Source organism: Centruroides sculpturatus, unplaced genomic scaffold, assembly GCF_000671375.1.
Source record: "Centruroides sculpturatus isolate CEXI.00-Female unplaced genomic scaffold, Cexi_2.0 scaffold968, whole genome shotgun sequence".
Taxonomy (NCBI): Eukaryota; Metazoa; Arthropoda; class Arachnida; order Scorpiones; family Buthidae; genus Centruroides; species Centruroides sculpturatus.
In genome coordinates this window covers 3499-28234 of record NW_019385084.1, presented here as the reverse complement: position 1 = coordinate 28234, position 24736 = coordinate 3499, and the positions used below count along the sequence as shown (strand labels likewise).

Sequence of the window (24736 nt, the reverse complement as noted above, 5' to 3'; positions counted from 1 at the left end):
ATCTGGAGAACCGAACCCACATTTTACAATTTCTTTACTTTTAATCCACTTTCAGAATCGATCTTTGCCAGTAAATTCCAAGAAAAATGAACGGAATTTCCTTATTGTTTTAAGTAAGAAATTAAACGGAAATTGGTCAAGACTATTTATTCAGCTTAACAAAGTTTCTCTACGTCACTTCCGTTATTATATCACTACCTCTTTCTTTAAGGATAAAGTAAAAAACATACTTTTTTGATTCTGGACTCAGCATCTTTGACAAATTTAATAAAAACTCGAACGATTTTTCAACGAAATACGAATTAATTTCTAATTATTAAGTAAATTAAAGTGTAATTCTAAAGAAAGTGGCATTAAGAATACAAATTAACGAAGTATTTACACCAAAAAAACAAGCGAAGTAACGTAAAAAGTGTTTTTTTTTTATTGTTGTTGTGGGGACCGAACCCACGTCTTTTAATTCAAGAAGCAAATTTTCTCGCCTGTTAGAAAAAGCTGACAACATTGTTACTAAACTTTCAAAGCATTCTATATTTGTTTTCATCCCTAATAATTGCGATCGTTACCTTTATAAGCCTTCAGATTTGTTCGGGAGATATTAAAGGAGTGGGCCATATCTCCCGAACCGATAATCCGATTTTTCTGAAAATTTCTACAAACATTCCACCCCAATACTCAAACCTCTCAGCAAACTTTCAGAAAATTTCGACAAAAGGTACAGGAGTTATTAAGCTTCAAAGTAGATGAATAAAATCGTGCCCCCCACAAACACAGGAAAAAAACTCCCAAATTTCTTCGTATTTCTCGAGGACCTCCTAGTTTAAAAATGTAAAAATCTTGAGGGTCATTTTTTTTTTTACCTATTGACATATAACAGCCGGAAAGGTAAGTAACCGGACAAGTCAATTTGGCCAATCAGGAGACTCGTAACTTCACGAAATCACATCACCTGTTACTTTTAACATTGACACTAACGTAGTGTTTTTTTTTATACTACAAAAGCTTTATTTTTAATAATTTATTAGCAGAAAATCTTACTAAACAAATTATATTCCTGTATAAAAAAAACAATAAATTTAATTTCCTAATTTAAAACTGCATCCAGTTAAAAATAACATTAACTTATATAAATTTATTGATTAAATTAATAATAATTACAGTTTAATTTTACAATTAAATTTAAAAGAAAAAAATACAGTAAATTTACCGTTATTAAAATGGCATAAAGATGTCACGTGTTCGCTATAAAAGTGTCAGTTACGCCATTTCTATAGGACGAAGCCAAGGCGAGACACGTGACCGTAACGGTCAACGAATGGCACATGTTATAGAGTAACCATGTGCCAAAGCAGTAAATTAGCAGTATTATATATACATACATATATGTAGTAGAATATGGCTAGGAGAAAAAAGAAGAAATCGTTGGCTCATTTTTTAAGAAAATATTTTATTAAAAAGAAAGGCGAAAAGGGTGTTAAAGAGTAAGTTTTTTAAGTATTTTATACGAATTTTACAGTCGTAGACTTTAGTTAAATGGTAAATTCCAGTTGCACATTTCCTAAACGTCTATTAAGTGACGTGTAGTACGCATCAATAAAAAGGTATTTACTGTTGCTCGTTAAGTTAAGGACCACGTGAGTTCGTTGGATCATAAAAATGTCGGAAATTAAATGTTATAATTTTGTATTTAACAGTAATTTACGGTGTATATCGAACGTTTTCTTATACGAGATTATCGGAACGATCGAATTAGTGATTATGTAACGAGAGGGGATGATGTAAAGGTGTGTGTAAGTAACATAATGTTCTGTGTTACTGTAAGGTGGCATGAAGAAGGATAATATGTTGTAATATGGTGTTCATCAGTAAGATACCTTTATTAGTAGGCCTATATTTACAGGAGCACTTTTAAGATGGTGTGTATCAGTAAGATACCTTTACTAGTACATTTACAGGAGCACTTGTAAGATGGTGTGTATCAGTAAGATACCTTTACTAGTACATTTACAGGAGCACTTGTAAGATGGTGTGTATCAGTAAGATACCTTTACTAGTATATTTACAGGAGCACTTGTAAGATGGTGTGTATCAGTAAGATACCTTTACTAGTATATTTACAGAAGCACTTGTAAGATGGTGTGTATCAGTACAAGTCTGTTAATCCATTTATGAAGGTATTTGTAAGAATACCCATTTATAGGGGTATTTAAAAGATGGAGTGTACCATTAAGATGAATATATTAGTTCAGTTATTTGAAGAAATGTAAGACACTGCACTTCAGCAAGATAAATACATTAGTCTATTTATTAGAGTAAATAAAATTAATATATTTGCAAAACGCTTTGCACGAATAAAGTAAACAAATAAATTCATTTACAATATTATTTTTATTATATTCGTGATTAAATTAATAGGAACAATTGTAGAGTAATATTATTAACGATAAAATTAGGCTACATACAAGTACTATGTCAGTAATATGAAAGTAATTTATAAGAATAGATATAAAATACAGTATTATAAATTACATAGAGTTTACTTAAAATAATTTTTGTAATATGTTGTTTTGTTAGTAAGAAAAGTTACTTTTAGGCCACACAGTTATACATTTAAATATAAATAAATGGCCTAAAAGTAAGTTAAACAGTAGATGTAAGAATCTGTCTACCCTACTGTGATTGTATAAGGATAAATTAACATACGGGACGGGCCAAAAATCAGTTGTCCTAAATTGACAGTTAACTGATTTTTTGACCACCCGGTATTTGGTAAATCCATTTATTTACTTCAATAGAAGTAACATTAATCTATTGAAGAGGATGATGAATAAGGATAAGTTAAAACTTATAAATCACAACTAGTGTTATTAAACAAGAGTAAATTTAAAAAAGAAAACACTTAAGTAACACTTCCTTCACTCTGTAAACTATATATTTAAAGCAGGATACTGATAAAACAAAGAAGAAAAAAACATTTCTGTGTTTGTTTTAATCAATTGATAAACGAATTTCCTTCAGGAAACGTTATTTCTTGAACACTTGTTGGATCTACTAGCTGCTTGATCAGAGTTCTATGATAAAATTAAGTATGTTTTAGTGAAGATAGCCTTATTTTTAATTTGTTTTTTATTTAAAAAAGTGCTTCCTCCTTTTCAGGAAAATTGTAGAGAGCAATGTAGAAGTCGAGGTATCCGAATCAGAAACGGTAGAAACTGAAGAAACAACAAGTGCCAATCAACCTCAGGAAGAAGAATCAGTAATCAATCACAAGGACGACTCTACAGTATCAAATTATGGTTCCTTCAAAATTGAAGACATCCCTTTAAGGATGCACAATGAAAAAAGGAATATGAATACAATTGTGACAATACCCAATAGAAGAGGATCCCTTTTTAATGATGGAGAGAAGAAAATTGGTTTGGAATTAACTAATTAATATTCAATTTAATTGCTGATTTATTGGTTCCTAATTTCGTATATTTATAAGTTTTGGTTAAAGTTATCGCGTGATACAAGAAAGGGGGCAAGATGACGTATTTGTTAGCTTTGTTTTCTCGTGAAATTCGCGAAAATTTGAATGTAATAAATGATATTTGATAAGAATTTTTATAAATTAAATATTTCCTTAATTTACTACAAAATAATTTTTTTAGATTTCGTGTTAGTTTATGAAGAGAAGAAATCGCAAAAAGATCAAAAAATCGAAGAATGGCGTCGAAGGTTCGAATCCAATCTAAGAAATTCTGGTTTAGAAATGGAAGAGGTATGATCGTGATTAAATTTAATCTTTAAAAATAAGATAATTTTGATATGCACCCAATTGTATCAATATTCGTCATGCCCAATAGTGCACCAGTGTCCAGTGGATAGAACCTAACTGAACACTTAGTTAGTCGTGGGTTCACACCTTGCCAACCTAAAAGATTATTATAAATTTCATGTATTATAGATGTACTTTAAAGGTTTAATGTTGAATAGCTCGTAGGGCTATCTATCACTCTTTTTAAAAAAGAGGGCCACCAAGGGTCGAGTGGATAGAACCACTAAACAGGATTCGTGCCTGATTAATACTGTGTGTAATGCAAAAGAGAATACCCAGAAAGAATTACCTACAATTAGTGTGTTAATTAAAGTAATGCTTTCTAAATAAGAAATTTCCGAGTTTATTAGCACTATAAACTGCATCTATATACTGATAATTAATTAAAACATTATTATCATTTAATTAATTATGTACGGTCCTAATTCATTGGCTAAGTAGCAATTAAAATTTAGCATAGGTTTAATTATCTTTCTGTTGACCTGAATTTAATTTAACTTGTTATATTGATTATTTAAAAAACTTTTTATGTAAAAAATAAAATCAACCAATTAATTTTTAGTTATAAAGATTTCCATAACCTCTTAACAATTTACCTTGATCTTCATAACCTCTTAACAATTTACCTTGATTTCCATAACCTCTTAACAATTTACCTTGATCTTCCATAACCTCTTAACAAATTACCTTGATCTTCCATAACCTTTCAACAATTTACCTTGATCTTCCATTCTTTGTTTCCAGATTCTACAAAGATTGTTTCATTCTATAAAGTAGAATGATTTTTCAATCAATATCCATTATACAGGGCATTTAATTAAAGAGGAAAAGTGAATGTATGGGATAATGTCTTTAAAAAATCGACGTGAAGTTATGGTAATTTATTAATATTAACAAAGGATTTGGTTGTATGAACGCTTTACAGTTTGGCATATCATGTATTAATGATGCAAGACAAGATGGAATGATGACATTGAAGAAGGTTTTCGAAGTGATCGACGAATCCTCATGAACTTTTTTTACTCCATTTATGAGGAATCATTTCCCAAAGATTAACCTTTCCTCTTTATACACCCCACATTCAGGTGCTTAGAATTCGTTTACAGCCCTTCATTTTACTCTTTTGATGCACCAAAACATATCAGAAAGGAAGAGTGTACCTGATATTACCATAAAAATAAAGGAATAATTATAATTTATGCTGATATTATCATTTCAGGAAGTGATGGAGGGTGAGAAAAATATTCATTTTATCAAATTAAGTACTCCTTGGCATCTTCTGATAGACTATGCAGAAGAATTATGCTTTAGGGCTCCTTTACAAGTAAATATTCAAAAAATATATTCTCCATAATATACGATTATTTAATTTTTTTAAAAAATAATTAATTAATCAGGTAAACCCGAACACCACGATGAACTGGAGCGAGAGAATTCTGAAGAAATTACACATACTAAATATATGCAGCATATCAATTCCTAATCAACCTCCAGATTACTACACGTGCGCCTTTAAAAAATCGAAAATGGAGAAGTAAATTTAACTAAAAATTCTATTTTAAAGCATTTTTTTTAATGTTCTTCCACTTAAAATATTTTTATGAATAGATTTCTAGGTATAGAAAATAGAGAAGAGTTCTTTACTTCGGTACAGAGGAGTCAAGTAGTGAATGAAATATTAAAAAATATCGTTTATGGTAAAAGAAGCAAGGGAGAAGTTGGAATCGAACGTTTAGTAGAGGAGAATGTATATACTGATGCCTTTCCATTACACGACGTAAGAGTAATTAGCATAAAAATAACCCATTCTTATGCAGCGCAGAAAATGATGCTTGAGATTTTCAGGGTCCTTACGAACTTCCTGAAGAATATCAGCCCAAAGATCTGAATAGACGCCAAGTTTTATATGAATATTGGGCCAAATGGGGAAGATGGTACAAGTATCAACCTTTGGATCACATAAGGGAATACTTTGGAGAGAAAATTGCCATTTACTTTGCATGGTTGGGTGAGGCCACGTTTACTAATTTTTCCTTCTTCTTATGCATTCAAAATGAATAATTTATAAAGATTATTTAATAATTATGCATACAATTTTATTTTTCTATGTTCTTAAAGTTAATTTTACTATACATCAGGTTTTTATACTGCTTGGCTACTCCCAGCATCGGTAGTCGGACTTTTGGTTTTCCTGTACGGAGTGTGCACCATACAAAGTGATCTGCCAAGGTAAATAAACTATTAAATTGCATACTGATAAATTTTGCATACGTTTCTTTATGCCCGCAGTAATGAAATTTGTCAAAGTGGTAAGCAGTATCTAATGTGTCCATTATGTGAAGAGAGACAACCAGGGTGCAAGTATTGGCATCTCAGTGATACTTGCATCTTTGTCAGAATTGGTTATCTGTTTGATCAAGCTGGAACCGTTTTCTACTCCATATTCATGGCATTTTGGGGTAAGCTTTAATTTATTACGAGATTTACTCATAATTGTACTTAAAATACCATTTATTGCAGCGATAGCATTCTTAGAATATTGGAAGAGAAAAAGCATATCTTTAGCTCATCATTGGGACTGTATGGATTTTGAAGAAGTGGTTGGTGTTTTCAAGAAAAACTCAATTAAAATTTAATTAAAATTGCTAATAATGCAAATTATTTAATTACTTAGGAAAGGCCACGTCCAGAATTCGCAGCCAAAGCTCCTCTAATCTTACGAAACGCCATTACAGGTACCAAAGAACCAGCTTTTCCAACAAGTAAACGATTCATACGTTTAACTGCGGGTGTAGGGGTCTTATTGTTCATGGTAAGCGCTTTGCAAAGGGTTAGAAACGTATTCGGGACTATTGTGGTGTTCAATTTCATAGTTTTATAGGTCAGTCTAGTCGTGGTGTTCGTGTTTGCAGTGATCGTGTACCGTCTCCTCGTATCGATACCACTCTTTCAGTACAAACCATTTCGCGGTATGGCACCCGTTATCGCTAGCTTATCGGGAGCGTGCATCAATCTGTTATTCATCATGATCATGGGAAGAATTTATGAAAACATCGCTTTAAAACTGACAGAATGGGGTAAATTTTTATTTTATATAGCCTCTAATGGTATAAGTATAACCGTAATCAGTGAATACTTTACTGTTATTTATAGAAATGCACAGGACCCAGACAGAATTCGAGAACAATTTGACATTTAAAGTATTCCTTTTTCAGTTTGTCAACTTTTATTCCTCCATTTTCTATATTGCATTCTTCAAAGGAAGGTAAATCACACTCGAATGCTCAGCATCTGTCGACAATAACCTTCTAAAATGAATTTTTTTTTTTAGATTTTCGGGATACCCCGGTCATTACCATAAAATATTCAATTTGAGATTGGAAACTGTGAGTTGCGATTTGTATATTTTAATTTGTGAATTTCATGAAATTTATGTAAATTAATTTCTCTTTAAGTGTGGCAATAACGGTTGCTTTATAGAACTAGCGCAGCAATTAGCTGTTATCATGATAGGGAAGCAGATAATTAATAACGCACAGGAAATTATCATACCGTAAGTATTTACTAAAGTGTAATGTTATTAAAATTATCTTTATGTTTATTGTTATTGTTATTGTCCCATACTATGAAGATTTGGGAGAAAATTGTCGAAGGATCTGAGATTGGAGAGGAACTGTTTGGCTTTATGCCGGGAAGGTGTACCATTGATGCTATCTTTACCTTGAAACAGCTAATGGAAAGGCACAGGGAAATACTTGAAGATTTGCACAAGGTGTTCATAGATCTGGAAAAGGCGTATGTTAGGGTACCAAGGCAAGAGATATGGAGATGTTTGAGGGAAAAGAATCTTTCAAAAAAAATATGTTAGGCTCGTCAAGGAAATGTACGAGGGAGCACAGACTCAAGAGTAGCGTGGGCACTACAGAAGGGTTCTTCTTTAATGTTGGTTTACATCACGGATCGGCCCTTAGCCTTTATTTGTTTGACCCGATAATGGACGTGTTGGTGTGTGACGTGAAGTGTGAGGTTCCGTGGCGTATGCTGTTTGCTGATGATATTGTGCTGCGTGAACCTTCCCAAACCAAGGCTAAGAAGATTGGAGGAAAGTTTTAGAAGAAAGAGGCATGAGGATTAGTAGAACTAAAACAGCTTACATGACTCTGAATGTCAGGGACGAGTGCAATACAGTATTAAAATCCAAACTGTGCCGCTCCTTTTGGTTTCTAGTTTTAAGTATCTTGGGACCTTTGTCGAGATGGGGAGGATTGAACTTAGAAGTGCAGCGTAGAATTCAATGTGGTTGGATGAACTGGAGGAAGCTGAGCGGTGTATTATGTGACAAGAAAGTTAGCCACAAGCTAAGAGGTAAATTGTAGAAATCATTTGTTTTACCTGTAATGTTATATGGGGCTGAGACATGGGCAATAACAAGAGCCCAAGAAAGAAAAATGGAGGTGGCGGAGATGAGAATGTTGAGATAAATGTAGAGTGTCAAGGAAGGATAAAATAAGGAACGATTCTATTAGGGGTTCTGTTAAAGTGGGCATTGACCAGGAAGATGCAAGAACGTAGGTTGAAGTGTACGTAGAGCGAAGAAGTGAAGATTGTGTTGGAAAGAGGGTCAGAAACTCGTAGTAAAAGGAAAGAGGAAAAGAGGAAGACCAAAGATGCGTTGGAAAGATAAGGTAGAAGAAGTCTTGAATCAGAGGGGACTTAAGAGAGAAGAAGACCTTGATAGGGAGAAACGGAGGAAACGTATTAGAGAAGGAAACGCCGACCCCATATAAACAAGGGAAAAGGCGAAGATAAAGAAGAAGATTCAACGATGTCTGGGGGAATATGCTATGGTTCAAACTCAATCGAATTTTATATTTCTAAAACTCACCACTAAGAGACTGTGGAACCTGCTAACATCAAAGAGCAGCTCAATTTTTTAGGTGTAACTCTTTAAGTGCACTCGCAGCATTGGCAGCGTATACTCAGAAATGCAAACCATACCAGGTGTACATATGCTATGTACTTTTTTAGCTCGCAACGCCGTAAGTCCCGTAGTGGTAACTTTTAGAGCTCTTTTTCGCAACTTTTAAACTGAAAGCATTCATTACCCGTAATTTTCGGTTCTCTAGATTAATTTATTTCTGTATTCTTATAGCATGTACCAATCTAGAATTTATTATAGATGAAAGGAAAAACAAAAATTCTTAATTACGTTCAATTTAAAGACATTACTTATGTGTAGAATTTGTTATAGTTCTCAATTTCATTTTATAAATATTTATAATAAGCGATAATAAAAAATAAATGATTTTATTGAAAGATTATGTGTAGAGCTACAACACGAAGGAAATTTGTGCAAAATATCAGTTTAAAATTGTTATTTACAGAATAAAAATAATGTTTGACTAAAAAACATTATTTAATAATACTATATAATGTATTTCTGTATGATATTTAAAGATTCTACCATAGATATTAATGTAAATAAGGAACATCTAAGAATCTTTAAACATTATACAGAATACGTAGATATTCTTTGATATCCAGAAACATCTACGTTGTTCCTGATCTCATTTGGGTGCTCCTAATTGGAGAGGTATCTTACTCTTTCTTATCCAAGAACATCTACGTTGTTCCTGATCTCATTTGGGTGCTCCTGATTGGAGAGGTATCCTACTCTTTCTTATCCAAGAACATCTACGTTGTTCTTGATCTCATTTGGTGCTCCTAATTGGAGAGATATCATACTCTTTCTCCAAGAACATCTACGTTGTTCTTGATTTCATTTGGTGCTCCTGATTTAAGAAGTATCCTACTCTTTCTCCAAGAACATCTTCTACGTTGTTCCTGATCTCACTTGGGTGCTCCCGAATCTCTAGATGTTCCCGATTTTTAGCTTTTGTCACACATTAAACATTTAACGTAACCGTTCTTCAAATTTTACTTCAAGAATGAAGATCGAAGCAATTAATTTTAGACTTAAAATTCAATAATGTAATTTAATATATTATTATAAATGTGTTTTTAAAATTTCAGAAAAATTAAAACATGGTGGCACAGAAGAAAAACCAAATTATGCAAGCAGAACAGAACAGAAAACACTTCACAATGGAACCAAGATTACCGCATGATAAAATGCGAAGGATTATTTCAAGAATATCTAGAAATGGGTAAAAGTCATCATCAGCTTTTTAATGTTTTATCTACTTTTCTATTGATTTGCTGAATAATTTCCATTGCAGTTCTTCAATTCGGCTTCATCACCATCTTTGTTGTGGCATTTCCTCTGGCTCCTCTCTTTGCTCTGTTAAACAATTGGGTAGAAATACGTCTGGATGCTCATAAATTTGTATGCGAAACGCGTAGAAGTGTAGCAGAACGAGCTCAGAATATTGGGATTTGGTATACGATCCTTCAAGTTTTGGCTCATTTAGCGGTCATCAGCAATGTATGCTTATGTTCAACTTCTTCAAATTTAATCTTTTTAACAAAATTTTTAAATTAAATACATGTATTTCAGGCATTTCTGATAGCGTTTACGTCAGAGTTTCTACCGAAATTACTCTATTCTTATAACAATAACAGCTTGCACGGTTTTGTTAATTATACCTTGGCCTACTCACCTGAAGGTAGTATGAACACAACGTGTAGGTAAGTGTTACGTTAACGCTATTGAGAGATTGTACAGATTAGATGTAGAACGATAGTATTAACTTGCAAACTTAATCAAAAAAAGAAAAACTTACTTGAAATGTCACAAATAGACGACAAGTGCAGGAATATTTTTAGGGTTCTCTCATTCTTTTCACACTGTAAGAACAATAAAATTAAATGGCAGAGTCGAACCTTGTTTCTGAAGGCTCTTCTAGCCTGAGAATAAGGTGACTTTGTTGTTCCTGTATTGCAGAAAGGACGGAAGGAAAGATGCTAAAGATATATTTGTATTGTCTTCTAGTTGTCAATAAGCCCACCAGTGGCCACGTGAATGAAACCACTAAACATAGGTCGGGGGTTAGCGCTTCGCCAGGGGCTGACCGCGTAGAAGTTGCATTGATTTTTTTTTTACTGAACTGGCTCCCGGTAGGGCCTTCATATTTACGTATCTAACACGTAAATAGAGGTCAGTTTTTCATAGGAAGTCTTTCGTTGAGACACCCCTTTGGCACAATTAATATAAGGAAGAATCTAACAGCGCCGCGTTATCCTACGGAAAAAAGGGAATTGCCCGGGGGCCCCCAAATTATCCTTTTATAAAAAAAATATTTCCTCAAAAATTTCCCCGAAGAAAAGTGTCTTAAGTCAACACTATGGATGGGGCCTTTAATTCAAATTCATCTGGGCCCGATGAAGCTACAACGCGCCACTGGCATCTGAGGATGTTGATACGAGAATTTGGTGGAATTTAAAGAATAGAGGAAGCTCATTCGAAGATCAAAACGGTTCTTTAATTTTAACATTCTCTTCTTATTCCTATTTACATGCTCACAGAAGCCAGTTTTATTCGTAACGCTTCAAACATACCTAAAAATAAATTTTACTAATTAAATTATCTAAAAATAAAGTTAAAAGATAGAATTATAAACATGTGTATGAACAGTTTCTCGGAAGAAACGTGGCTTTTCAGTGAATAAAGCATTGGGGGGCTAGATTAATAAATGAAAAGCAAGCTGAAAATCTGCATATGCAGATTAAATAGACCCGGTGCCTACATGAGATGAAAGGGAAAGTATATGATTATCATGTAAACAACATACGGAGACACTCCCGACTAAGCTGGGGGCTATTATATTCTTTTTTAGGGGCTTAATCACCTCGTATTCTCCTGTAGCAAAGTCACTAAGCTTGTTAGACAGTACTTATTCTCCTCTTGCCTGGAAATTTAATTAAATCATTTTTAAAGGTTCAGAAAAGCTTCTTTCATGTCTTCATTCTAGTATTATTGATGTTTTAACAGGTTGTTAAATTGTCAACTGTACTACTGTAATTATGCTTTACATTTTAATATATAATGAGGGTTAACATAGCCTAGAGTTAAGGCTATTGTAACCTCGTTGGTTATGCACGCGATCTCCAGCCGATGGAGTTATGTAATGCTTTTTATATGGTAAAAACCTTTTCCAAATTTTCTCTGGAACGGAAGTAGATAGGACCATACAGTTTTTTGCATTAGAATCCGATTTAATTCTTCTATTAATGTACGGTTCGGAATTTTGGAACTCCGATTTGTTAATTTTCTACGAATTTTTTACGAATTTAAAAATAAATAGAAAATTAACGAATTGTGTTTTCGAAATTCCGAACCGTACATTAATAGAAGAATTAAATCGGATTCTAACGCAAAAAACTGTATGGTCCTACCTACTTCCGTTCTGGAGAAAATTTGGAAAAAGTTTTTACCATAGAAAAAGCATTACATAACTCCATCCGCTGGATATCGCGTGCATAATTAACATGGCTACAATCAACCTTAAATTTAAATTTGATTTTCTTACATGATTGTGCCTTTAGACGTAAACGGAGTGCCCACTCCCATGACCTTGACCTAATTTAGAGGTCAGGTGATCCTTTTTGACAGTTAGATGGGAAGATTATACAGTGTGGCTGTTTAAAAATAATAAAAATAGTGTCATTTGCCAACGAAAATGGATCTGTTCTCGAAAATCCATCATTTAATCGAAATAAGCAAGATAATTAAGTGAAAGTTTGTACATTTGTACTCTTTTTTACTTGATTAACGTGAAGTTCTCTACAGGTATACAGCTTATAGAGATCCCAAAGGCAATTTAACTACATTCTATTGGGAGTTATTAGCAATTAGACTCGGCTTTGTCATCGTGTTCGAAGTAAGTTTAGCATAAATACCGACTTTAATTGTTTATTTACTGCATTTAATTACCATTAAGTACAACATTTTGTATTATTTACAGCACGTAGTCTTTGGTATATGCCGCCTGATAGATGTTCTGGTTCCTGACATTCCCGAATCTTTAGAAATAAAGATAAAACGTGAAAGATACTTAGCAAAACAAGCATTGACTGAATCGGAAGCCATTTTGAATGTAATTAACTTAATTAAAATTAAAATTAGGGTAAAAAAAATGCCATTTACATTTCCTAATTTCTCCCCCCCATAGATAACCATGGGCGAAGATGAAGAAGAATGCAAGTTATAATTAAGAATATATTTTTATACACAAATAATAATAATAATTATTATTTTTTACAAAATGTATTGTTTATTAATTCTAAGATTTACTGTTAAAAAATGTATGTAAAAGTACCGTTTTTATGTATAAAATTTGCTGTTTTATGATGGAAAAAATGCCTTAAAATTTCGTTTAAGGTCCTCACCTGCACTAAAGTAAATAAATGGAAAGAAAACCTTTACTTTTGTATAGGGATTTAACAATAGTAACACACGAGTTTAAGGCACAAAAGTAAAATTCTAACGACAATAAAACACTGTTTTTATTGATTACCTTAAAAAAAAAGGAGGAGGCCCGATTATAGGGAATATAAAATTTAAATTTCAAACAGAAAAAGTGTAATAAAATTAATTATTTTTGCCTCCTAAAACATCGAAAATTCAAGCTCTTGCTTGCATCAATGAAAGTTCTTCGAAAAGCCCTATGCAGGTGTGACAACTCCCATAACACCTCTCTCCTATAAGGAATGCCTCAAACAATTGTAACATCAGGTGCTATAGACGAAGCCTTTGTTTCCTTAGTCTTTGAAGGTTATAGTAAGACGGATGACCCTGATTACTGGTTGCCAGTCAAAGGTTAAACATGGAGACGTGTACACGTGTTTTACTCGTCCTCGCGCTTGTATTCGTAACTGTTTGTGCCGAAAGAATCGTTACAGAAAATGACGATAAAGGTGTAACGAAAAAACCTGCCAGCCGTTTGGTAAGTAGTCTTTGTTTATAGTAGCAATATACGAGAATGGCTATGGGATTTGGGCTTGACGTTTGTGGGTGACATGTTCCTATATNAAACACGAAATTAATTACAACAAATAATCTTTTAAATGAGTTTTCAGGAAATTATCATCATGTCTGGATGACTCTTTTAAGTTGAATCACTTTAGCATTAATTATATCGTAATTAATTAAAAAGAAATGTAATTTTATTATAAGTCATTTTAAGTGATTCATAATGATTAATTTGATAATTGTTAACGATCTTGAATATACCCTTAAGACAAGCGAACAAAGAATAATTTTATAACCTTAATACTTTACATTAAAAGTGACCAAACATTCAGATTTTTAATATAATTATGTTATATTTAGTGATTATTTATGGTTAAAATTAATTAAAACTGAATACTAATTACGTTCTGAAAGCTTAGAATTAATAATTCTGTTGTTAGATTAATAAAATAGATTATAACTTCATGGTTAACTACGAATGCTCGCTTTCAAGATGGCATCGGCTCTTAATTATTAATAATAAAAGTTTGATAATCCTCTAGAATCCTCTGAACATACTTAATTTTCGTTTTACAATTTGTAAAATTGGTTATTTTAGATACATTTTAGCGTTGAAATGAAGGCATTGTAAGTTAAGAAAATGTAACATTTTTCTCGTTTTTCACACCTGTAGGTGCGCCCTTTTGTATACAATGCCAGGGATGCTTGGCAAACGTTTCTAAAAAATGCAGAAAGGGAAGAAAAAAAGGCTAAAAAGCAAAAAAATCGATTAAGGAATGCTCGAATTCGTCAGGTAATTCATCATTATTTATATAAATTTAGTGATTTTATATATGAATAAATTATTGTTAAATAGATGCAGACAGGTCTTCCGGGTCCCAGGGGTCCTAGGGGACCACCCGGACCACCCGGTGGTCAAGTGACAAAAGAAGAATTAGTGAAAATATTCGGCGAAATGGTAAAAGGTATGCATATTAATCTGATCAAGTACTTTAAAGATCGATGATAAATGGAGTAAAGGATAAGAAATATATCTTTATATTAATTTAACAGATGCAGCCGAAAAGAAATTTCAAATAACCATCGACCCACAGGTAATATAATAATAAAATAATTACAGAATTAATAAGATAATTGCGTTTAACTCGATTATAACCTTCTTTATTTTGTCTTCTAGTGCACTAAAGAATATTCTGAAGTACAAAAGACTAAATCCGGGGGACAACAATTGCAACCACCCTTGTTTGACGTGGATCACGTGACGATCACACCTAAAGTGTCGTGGAGTTTCCTGTGGCAATTAAAAGAAAACGTGTGGATCGGTTCTAACACCATAAACGAGATTTCTAATTACTATAAGGTAATTTAAAATGGCGTAAAATAATTTTAATGGCTGAAAAATTATTCAAGATGACGTTTTATCTTTTAATTAAAGCCAATTGCAAAGGGTAGCCACGATCGTTGCCAAAGTTTCGTGTCAGCCGAAGAGAGTTTCAATTGTCAAAATAACAGTTGGCTCGACACTGGAAGATACGAACTACAGAAAAGTGGGTTCTATACCTTTTATGTCAGCTTTCATTTTAACAAAAATAATTCGTGCGAAATTCGACCCTTCGACTCTATAGAAGTGTTATTGTGTATTAATTCTCAGTGCGAAGAGAATGTGTAAGTATTTATTATCTTTAAGATTACTGGTTCTATCACACGAAACTAATAAACAAATAATTTCAGATCACTCAAGACCATAACGGATGTAAAAAATTCGCCATTTACAGTCTCCATTAATGGGATTTTACACTTAAAGGTAAGAAATTTTGATGGTTTAAAGTGTTTATTCGGCGCTAAACCCACATGGCATTCTAAAACCAAGATAAAAATCTAAACAATTAAGATATTTGGCGCCGGAATGACTCGAACCCGGGCTCATAATAGGGTGACGGTTCGGATCATTAAGCACATTATGTATACACTTCCTGTGTGGTTTATACGTAGGATATACGTGTTTGGGTGTTGTTTATGTAATCAACGTTTAATTTTTTATGCAATTTGGACCTTTATTTAATTAATTTTTTTATATTTTTATTCTACAGAAGAAGCAATACGTCTCCATTTATGTAAACAACAACTCGAAGTGTTCCGTGAAGATCTTCAGAAACTCTCAAGTAACCGGTTTTCTCACCGGTTATTAGCAAAGTTTTTCTTGTATTTGTATTAATTTACANGATAATTATTTTAATTTTTTAAGATGTACGGAAAATTCATTGAAATCGATAAATTGTGTTCTGCTGATTTACCGTTAGAAACCAAAATGAAGGTAATAATGTAATATTGAAATTGATTCATCAATTACAATGTAATTTACAAGAGATTTTATACCAATTTTACAATTTTTGGTTTCGATAATTATTTTAATTTTTTAGGGTAATTTCTCGGCTCAATGATTACTTTTAATGTTAGAAATTTAAGAGAATAAATTATATTTAACGATTTCATACCATTAATTTCTTATGTTACATAGGATTTTTAATGGTTAATAACAAAATTTGGGGTTCACGGAAAGGGTAACACAGATAAAAAAGGGGAAAAGTTGCCACAATGTACGGGCGCCCTTGGTTATAGGCGTTTAAAGGAAGAGCCTTGACGACACCCTCAAAACCTTCGTACAATAGTCGAGTATCTGGAAGCATGCCTTAATCTATCGTAGGGCCCAGAGGCTCAAATTCAAGGCTCGTTGATGCAGTTATGAGATTGATAATGATTGGTAGATATTTAGCAGAATTACTATCACTTTCCGGGCTAATATATAGAACAGAGGGAAGGTATGGCGATCGATCAAACAATAATAGTATAAAAGTTATTTTTTAAGAGCATCTCGTAACAGAGCGTTTTGTATAGTTTTAACTTTCAGTAACACAGTGTTCTTTTCTTTTTGTATTCTTTCGGCCGTATGGGTACTAATGAGGCCTTTTTCAGGCCCTTAGTGGGTTTAGAAAGGCCAAAAACAAGACAACCATTTAATAAGAGACGGGGTCCGGCATTCTGGGACATTCTATATTAAAGGGGATCCAGGACTACTCAATGGAATTGCCTGGGGTGAAAGGAATGGAAGAAAAGAAGTTTAGGTGAAGAGGCGAAGGGGCTGAAAAGGGCATTCTGGGCCAGATCACCGCAAAAATTTCTAGGGTTTATCACACGGATTCGATTTCAGGCCCCCACAGCAGTAGACTGAGGCCTCGGCCGTTTTTATACTAATATTATTTAAAATTTCGGCTGTTATATAACGATTTGCTTCAATTCTTAGCATTAAAGATAATCAAAATTCCATTTTTAGACCGAGAAAAATCCGCGAATAATATCAATTTATCGATGTTAAATTACACGTTAATTTCCTGAAATTTGTACCAAATCTTCTTTTAAATATGTTATTTACTATAACTACAACTGTCATCAAGAAGGAGAAGAGAAAAAGCTGTCGTTATCGACTTATAAGTAAGAAAAAAATATGTATATTAATTTCATACCTGGCAACACTCTTCTGAGAAAAGACTACAAGGAAGGAGCGGTGAAAAATGGATATTTATATTAAAATATCGTCTTTCTAGATAAAAAAAATAACGTGTAATTTTGTTATGAAACAGTATTTTTAACTGGCTGTGACGATAAATTTACATATTGCTGCCAGTTGGCTGTGGACATGACTTCTCGCAGAACCAGTAGCGCTTTTACGAATTTCTCGGAGATTCCTAAACTTTCTGATTTGTTTCAAGATATATTAGAGAATTCCATTTTGACTGGCATTCCTCAGATTGCTTTGGCTAAGAAGAAATCGAGGAAGATTTTAAAAGTTGTGGTCCTATTCGGATGTATCGCTGGATTTCTCTATCAGCTTTCTGCTTTTCTGATAATATATTGGGCATATCCAACATTAGTTGATGTCCAGATTACTAAGCCTTTGATGGTTGATATGCCTTCTATAACAATATGTAATAGAAATGGGTGAGTACTGATACAAGTGTAAATTGTTTTAGACTACACGTGATTGAGGTGGTAAGGGAGTCAAGCCTGCCACTCTGAACGACCTTAATTCGGGTCCTGTTCGGATCTTCAGGAATATTTGGGAGTAGTTTGACCTAGATGTGTAGACCTTCAATCTGTTGGGACCTAACTGAATTATTGATTCACGTAAGCTTGCACGAAAGGCCATCTTAATGCCTGAAAGACTGGGCATTGATTTTTATTTGTCTTTAATTATTTTAGTAAATGAACACTTTGTAATATGAATAGTTCTGTTGAAATGTCTATGGGCACTAAAGGCTTTTTATTCAATTTAGATCATCGTAGATTTGACTAGGTACACGCTGGGAGAGCCGGATAGTTAGGGATGGGTCTGACGTATCCATGATAACTGACTATCCACGAGAATTTTTGGGGTTATTCGCCTAGATTCGATTCCGGATCCCTAGAGTGGTAGGCTGACACCTTAACAGCCTCGTCCATCCTTCCCTATAAATTACAGAACAAAAAGAAGAATGGATAATTTATGTATATTAATGTAAATATTGTATTTAACTTCGATTTCATTTAAATTATATACAGTGTCTTAATTAAATATCTGTCCAGAGGTAGAGACCTTTTTACTATTGCACGAATGCATGTGTTGCACGTTTGTGGTGATGCCGCACACCATTTGAGTGACGCAATATGACGTTAAATTTAATGTAATATGAACAACTCCTTTAGCATATTCAGTGTACAACGTTACAATGTATACCATTGGGCAGAGCGTGCTCCACGATACATGCAATATACACGACACCGAGTCCGTTATATCCTAAACGTCTGGTGTGGTGAGGAGCTTCTTGGTCCCATATAATAAATATCCTAAACATGAATGCGTAACTATAGCATGTTTGGTACCAGCAAAATGATAGACAAACGTGTGTCTGGCTTGGAGAGTGGTTTTTTCCAATTGCCAGATGCCTGTTCCATAGTAACCACATCCCTAGACTTGACTTCTCAGGATTTTTACCTGTGGGTTCACCTAATTTATTGGCCTAATGCGTACTTAGCAGTGAAACACGATTTTGGCAAACATCATTCATTTGAATTGAGCGCTGAAGTATACGTTACACGCAGTGGCGAGTTATAACTTCACGAGGGCCCAGGCAAGTTTGTATTAGGTAGCCTCATATGTTGACTTCGAACATTTTTCTTCCCGGGAATCATCGGTATTCTCGACCTCCGTCGGGTTTTAAGTTCTATGCGGCGCCATGTACCCTGACCCTGTGCCACACCGCAATCTAGGGTCCCCAGGTATGTGTTAAATTTAAATTTCAATATTCTTACTAAAGTAGTGAGTTTATAAAAGATTGGTTACTGGCTTCCTACTAACAGGGGACCCAGGCAACGTCCCTTTTAGCTCATATGATAGCCACACTCGTGTTGCAATGCCGAAAGATCTCTTTTGCCCCTGGTTAGAGATGAACATACTGTATATTTTTTTTCTTATTTTAGTATACGACGCACCAGTTTCTGCAAGAAATTTCCATCGGAATGCGAATTACCAAATAATATGACAACATTTTGTGAACAATATCCTTACGTGTGTAATGCGGCTAAGACAGAAGAAGACATGATGGTAATTAATTGAGAATTAAATATAAAAACTTTAATTGGAATTAATTAAGAGTAACATTTTAAATTAATTATTAGAAACCGAAGCTAGAAGCCATCGATAGGGAAGAAACAGTAACACGTGACTTGCTTTTAGATATAGGTCACGCTTCGTATCCTCTAATTTCTCAATGTACTTTTGGCACAGGAAAAGATGAATTCCAAATATGCGAGTAAGAATCGTTTTTAAATTATTATTTAAATTCTTCTTATAAGTATTTAGACAATGTAAAGATGGAGTCTTGACTCGAATATGACAAGAGCACGGCTCGCATAACACGGTAGTTACGAAAAAGTGTTGTGTTATGCGAATCCGTGCTATACGAAACAAAGGACTAATGCAAAACATAGAGTTACAGTTGCAGAAAGTTAGCAAAAGTATACAATTCTTTTTCGTTTCTAAGAGAAATATGATTATTAAAGCAATCGAGATTTATTTCCAATCAATAATTACTTAACAATTACAATCACAATTAAAAATTGAGACGACGTGCGTGCTTACTTGAATAAAAATAATATCGAATAATGAAGTATACACTTAAAAATTGTGAAATTTTGTACGGAGGATTTCCAAAACTGTGTTAGAGCGAAACCGGAACCGGAAGTCGTGTTGTGCGAGAATATACCAATCTTCGAACCGTTTTAAGACGAAACAGTGTTGTACGAGGGATACCTGTATTTTAATTTTTTCAGTATTAATTAATTGCCTTTTATTACCAATAAGAGAATTGTGACGAGTAATTAAATACCGGTAAGTGTTTTATCTCTCTCACTTCTCTCTTTCCTCCTCCTCCGGTTTCCTCTTCCCTCTCTCTCACTTATCTCCTCTCTCTGCTCTTTCACTTCTCTTTCCCTTCTCTCTTTCATTCCTCTTTCAGTTCTCTCTTTCTCTTATCTCTTCATCTCTCTTTCCTTCATCTTTCAGTTCTCTTTCCCTTCTCTCTTTCCTTCCTCTTTCAGTTCTCTCTTTCTCTTTCCCTCATCTCTTCATCTTCTCTCTTTCTTTCATCTTTCAGTTCTCTTTCCCTTCTCTCTTTCCTTCCTCTTTCAGTTCTCTCTTTTCCTTTCCTTCATCTCTTCATCTTCTCTCTTTCCTTCATCTTTCAGTTTTCTTTCCCTTCTCTCTTTCCTTCCTCTTTCAGTTCTCTCTTTTCCTTTTCTTCATCTCTTCATCTTCTCTCTTTCCTTCCTCTTTCAGTTATCTCGTTTCCTTTCCTTCATCTCTTCATCTTCTCTCTTTCCTTCATCTTTCAGTTCTCTTTACCTTCTCTCTCTCCTTCCTCTTTCAGTTCTCTCTTTCCCTTTCTCTCATCTCTTCTTCCTCATCTCTTCATCTCTCTTTCCTTCCTCTTTCAGTTCTCTCTTTCCGTTCCTCTCATCTCTTCATCTTCTCTCTTACCTCTCTCTTTGCTTCTCTTTCTCCCTTTTCTCTAATTCTCTTTAATTAATTGATATGCCTTTTCTCGCGTTTATATCGCGTATTAATATAAATATACTGAAAATAAATGGAATTTTCTTTCAGCAACGAGACATTTCGCTATTATGCATTTTTAGACATATATCAAAGAAGCAAATTGTGTCACATTATAAATCCGAGGTGGTCTAAAAAAGAGCTGAAGTTACCTCGAGTGCCCCTTCACGAAGGTAAATAATTAAGAAAATTAATTACTGGACGATATTTTATAATATTTTTTTAAAATACTTTATAAAAATCTTGTACAGTTTTGACCATTGTCGTGGACTTCGAACCCACTGAAGCATTTCAACTGGATCGTAGAATTGGTGGTCAAGCAGCACTACATTCTCCATATAGCATTATAAACCCATTTATTGAAGGTTTTACTATTACACCATCTAAACTTTATTTAGTTCATTTAAAAGAGGTAAAATTTAATTATTTTCACTTGTAATTACTACAAGCAATACACTTATATGTCAGCTATTTTTAGTACTGATGTGTGGTGTGTGACAAAACTTTAAGGGGGTAGATAATTACTTCCTTAACAAAATCTGGCTATTTTAACTTAGAATTGTTAAAAATTAAGTAATTGAAATACAAAAAACTGAATAATTCACTAATTTTTGACTCCACTCTGTAGTCACTGAGAGTTCCCTTTTTTTTACATACCCATGTGGGTTTGGCTGATCCCTCTTAAGGATTTCAGCCTACAGCCAGTTAATATGTAAAATAAATGTTTGTAATTATCAATATATTTTACACTTTTCTTATAAATAAATAAATTTACACGCTCTTCTGTAATAAAAGTATGTCTGGTGCAATCGAATCGCACCGTATGACCCCTCGCTTTACGACAGTTTTCCAGGAAACTGATCGTAAAAGCGAGGTTCTAATGCATGTAATTCACCCTAAATAAAATATAAATTTAAAAATTACCATTTTGTAAAATTTTCTTTGAAGATTATAAAGCATCTTCTTCCATCTCCCTATTTAACAAACTGTACCAACTACAAAAAACTATGGAAGAGAAGACTCGGAAGAGGACCATTAAGTCGCGAGGTAATTTATTTAAATTTCTTCCATAAATAGCTGCAATTAATTTACGCAATTAGCAACAGAATAAATTAATTCTGATAATCACAACAGATGTGTATAGAAGAATGTTTAATGAATGCCACGTTGGATCACTGTGGTTGCGTCAAGACATCCAGCATCTATCCTCATTACGAAAAGTTCTGTCACGAAGGTATTGTGTTGTAAATAAATTCTGGTAATATTTCGTAAAAATTCGTACAAAATATATGTATTTATTCTAGTGGACATACCCTGTACCGATAAAATTAATTATAGTCATTGTTTTATTGCTTGTGGACCGGCATGCCAGTGAGTTAACCATTATTTCTAATTGACTGATTGATAATTAAATTAATTAATACATAAGGTGGTCTAAAAGTCAGTTAACAATTGTACAACGGTTTTGACACAAAGTATTTATTCGCTTGCACGTCCACAGTGGACAAATAATAGAAACCACTTAACAGTTAGTGGCGGGTTTGAACCTGATCAACATGGCGTTTTCCACGTGTCTAACGCCTAATTAGGTGCCATTTTCTGGTAGAAAGTTCTCCAACACTTGGCAAAGTGTTACGTCGAACTTATTCCATCAATCAGATTACTTGCAAAAAACATAGGTTAACTGACTTTTGAGCCACCTGTATTTATTGTTTTTAATAAATTACATTGTGCCAGATCATAAATATTTATAATACAGCATTTTAATCACTTATATTTAATTTTTAAAAACTCTTCTTGAAGTTCGATATCATTTGAAGTGAATATACAAGAAGAGAATATAGAAGTCGTAAGTATATGTTTTAATAATTGTTAGAAAATTTACATTCTATCCAAGTAATTAATGATATTTCTTATATTTTTGTAGGGGATAGAGAGCACAAATGCTACCACTTTATGGTAAGTGGCATTCAGAAAATTAACAATTAACTGTTACCATATTACTGAAGAACATTTCATTACTTTCCAGGAACCAAACTGCGATAATTTTATTATTTTTTAAGAAATCAGATTTAGTAATTTATACGTACAGACCAAAATATGAAGTAAGTATATTTAAAGTTTGAAAAAAATCAAGAGGAATCTTTCGTGTCCATACTTTTCAATGCGTTTTTCTCTCTTGTAGAGCATTGAATTCTTCAGTTACGTTGGTGGTTATATTGGCATATGGTTAGGGATGTCTCTAATTGCTGTGTTCGACTTCCTGGAAGCTTTATCTTCCTTAGTTATTCCTATAAAAATGAAAATCAAACGAGCTTGTGCGAATCCCCTACAAACTCTGAAGTCTGCTTCATCTAGAGATTGTATTTTATCAGTTACACCTTATCCTTATAGAGATAACATGAATTCACAACTCTCAGTGAGGACAAGATCCATGCCACGAGCATGGGAATGAATAGTTAAAAATAATAAAAGAATATCTCTCATATCTTTCGTGGAGAATCGTTGATGGATAATGGCAAGAATCAATACAAAATTCAATTATAAATTTTAATTTTCTGCTATAATTGTTAATATTGTTAGCACTTATCATTCTAAATATATTCAGCCATTAATTTTAAGTACTCTTCTATTGTAATTATGCAAATTTTCCATAAAATGGTCGTGAAAACTAAATATATTGTACGTTGCACTTTGTGATTGAATATAATTTATAGATCCCTTGCAGTCTGCTTCTTCTAGAGATGGAATTTTATCAGTTATTCTTGTGAAGATAACGTAAATTTACAATTTCCAGCGAGGACCAGATGTATGCCAAGTGCATAGGACCATGGGATGAGCATGGGAAATTAATTGTTTCAAGGTAAAGTTTAGAATCCCAATTCATCTTGGTAACATTATGTAATTTGGTATTGCATCGAAGGATACGGGTTCGATTCCCATTAAAAGACAGGATAAAGATGTTTTTCTAGTTAGGAAACAAACATTTTATTGAAGGAGCTGTTATAAATGTGTTATGATAGCTTAAGTAAATGATATTTTATTAAAAAGCATGGTTGAACTTCATGTTATAAGATAAGATAAACGTATCCTGATAATTATACTATTATAATTTCAATATATAACTCAAGGATACGTGGTCAATACCGTGTTCACTGAAGAACATGATCTCAACTCCAAAGAAACTTATGTGATGATTCACTAATTTGATGTCCATTCCCATTTGATTTTGGGTGTTCAATACATAAATTTTCAATGTAAATTGTAGTTCGATTAACGACAATTTTACATTTAATAATATAAATTGTCATTGACATTTTCATGTATGATTCATATGATATTAAAATGACATTAAGCAGGGAAGTTCATGTAAAGTTAATTGCCAAGAACTAAATTTTATCAAAAATACAGGCTACATTGGACTAGTGATCCCTGATACAGTGACAATTCTATTATTTTTACTGTACATATCAAGCTTTTTATACAGTTATAAGGAATGATTTAGCTTAGTTACTATATCAGAACTCTCTTTAGTATGACAGAAGTAATTAAATAGTATATTTATAGTGTAATTCAGCAGAGAAACACTTTATAAGAGTTATAATAATATCTTTTGTTAGATTATCATTCATAATGAATTATAATTGTTATATTTATAATGCTAAATTTTTATTTCTAGTCAATTAAGTTGTAGAATTTAACTTAGTTTCTGTCAATTGATCAAAGATCAATTCAGTTGACTGATAAGTAGAGTCAATTAACTGATCAAAGATCAGATGAGTGATCATTTTGATTAATTAAGTCAATCAACTTTTATCAGGAATTAAATACACAACTGACA

General features: G+C 33.2%; 3 protein-coding genes across 5 annotated transcripts; all 3 read left to right on the top strand.

The window, feature by feature from the left end:
- Window positions 1-1286: 1286 nt before the first annotated feature.
- Window positions 1287-13109, top strand: LOC111634418 (anoctamin-7-like). Of its 3 annotated transcripts, none has more exons than XM_023379182.1 (21): window positions 1287-1481; window positions 3157-3431; window positions 3654-3763; window positions 5040-5144; window positions 5218-5354; window positions 5429-5597; window positions 5666-5828; window positions 5959-6049; window positions 6110-6279; window positions 6341-6420; window positions 6495-6632; window positions 6702-6897; window positions 6974-7085; window positions 7152-7206; window positions 7276-7373; window positions 9854-9987; window positions 10060-10265; window positions 10338-10468; window positions 12570-12660; window positions 12745-12876; window positions 12952-13109. In XM_023379182.1, the coding sequence occupies exons 1-21, from the start codon at window positions 1396-1398 to the stop codon at window positions 12988-12990; spliced, it is 2718 nt and encodes a 905-aa protein (XP_023234950.1). In that variant the 5' UTR covers window positions 1287-1395; the 3' UTR covers window positions 12991-13109. The 3 variants fall into 3 exon arrangements, with proteins under 3 accessions (XP_023234950.1, XP_023234951.1, XP_023234952.1); XM_023379183.1 differs by having other exon boundaries at window positions 1288-1481; window positions 3157-3416; XM_023379184.1 differs by lacking the exon at window positions 1287-1481 and adding an exon at window positions 2983-3086 and having other exon boundaries at window positions 12952-13108.
- Window positions 13110-13570: 461 nt separating this feature from the next.
- On the top strand, window positions 13571-15940 carry LOC111634419 (adipolin-like). The gene is made up of 8 exons (XM_023379185.1): window positions 13571-13725; window positions 14425-14544; window positions 14608-14716; window positions 14805-14845; window positions 14929-15111; window positions 15187-15416; window positions 15483-15555; window positions 15842-15940. Exons 1-8 carry the CDS (start codon window positions 13606-13608, stop codon window positions 15938-15940), a joined length of 975 nt encoding a protein of 324 aa, XP_023234953.1. The 5' UTR covers window positions 13571-13605.
- Window positions 15941-17445: 1505 nt separating this feature from the next.
- LOC111634416 (degenerin unc-8-like) lies at window positions 17446-24011 on the top strand. Its single transcript, XM_023379180.1, has 12 exons — window positions 17446-17747; window positions 19266-19389; window positions 19464-19597; window positions 20947-21068; window positions 21147-21307; window positions 21844-21942; window positions 22030-22129; window positions 22200-22266; window positions 22699-22744; window positions 22823-22854; window positions 22925-23000; window positions 23081-24011. The coding sequence occupies exons 1-12, from the start codon at window positions 17446-17448 to the stop codon at window positions 23348-23350; spliced, it is 1533 nt and encodes a 510-aa protein (XP_023234948.1). The 3' UTR covers window positions 23351-24011.
- The last annotated feature ends 725 nt before the right edge of the window (window positions 24012-24736 follow it).

Coding starts and splice junctions, on each gene's coding strand:
- LOC111634418 (XM_023379182.1), top strand. CDS start 1,396: ATGGCTAGGAGAAAAAAGAAGAAATCGTTGGCTCATTTTTTAAGAAAA. Junction 5,829..5,958: donor CATTTACTTTGCATGGTTGG/GTGAGGCCACGT, acceptor ACTATACATCAG/GTTTTTATACTGCTTGGCTA. Junction 7,086..7,151: donor ATTGCATTCTTCAAAGGAAG/GTAAATCACACT, acceptor TTTTTTTTTTAG/ATTTTCGGGATACCCCGGTC.
- LOC111634419 (XM_023379185.1), top strand. CDS start 13,606: ATGGAGACGTGTACACGTGTTTTACTCGTCCTCGCGCTTGTATTCGTA. Junction 14,717..14,804: donor ATTCGGCGAAATGGTAAAAG/GTATGCATATTA, acceptor TTAATTTAACAG/ATGCAGCCGAAAAGAAATTT. Junction 15,112..15,186: donor AGATTTCTAATTACTATAAG/GTAATTTAAAAT, acceptor TTTTAATTAAAG/CCAATTGCAAAGGGTAGCCA.
- LOC111634416 (XM_023379180.1), top strand. CDS start 17,446: ATGACTTCTCGCAGAACCAGTAGCGCTTTTACGAATTTCTCGGAGATT. Junction 19,390..19,463: donor AGACAGAAGAAGACATGATG/GTAATTAATTGA, acceptor ATTAATTATTAG/AAACCGAAGCTAGAAGCCAT. Junction 21,943..22,029: donor GAGGACCATTAAGTCGCGAG/GTAATTTATTTA, acceptor TAATCACAACAG/ATGTGTATAGAAGAATGTTT.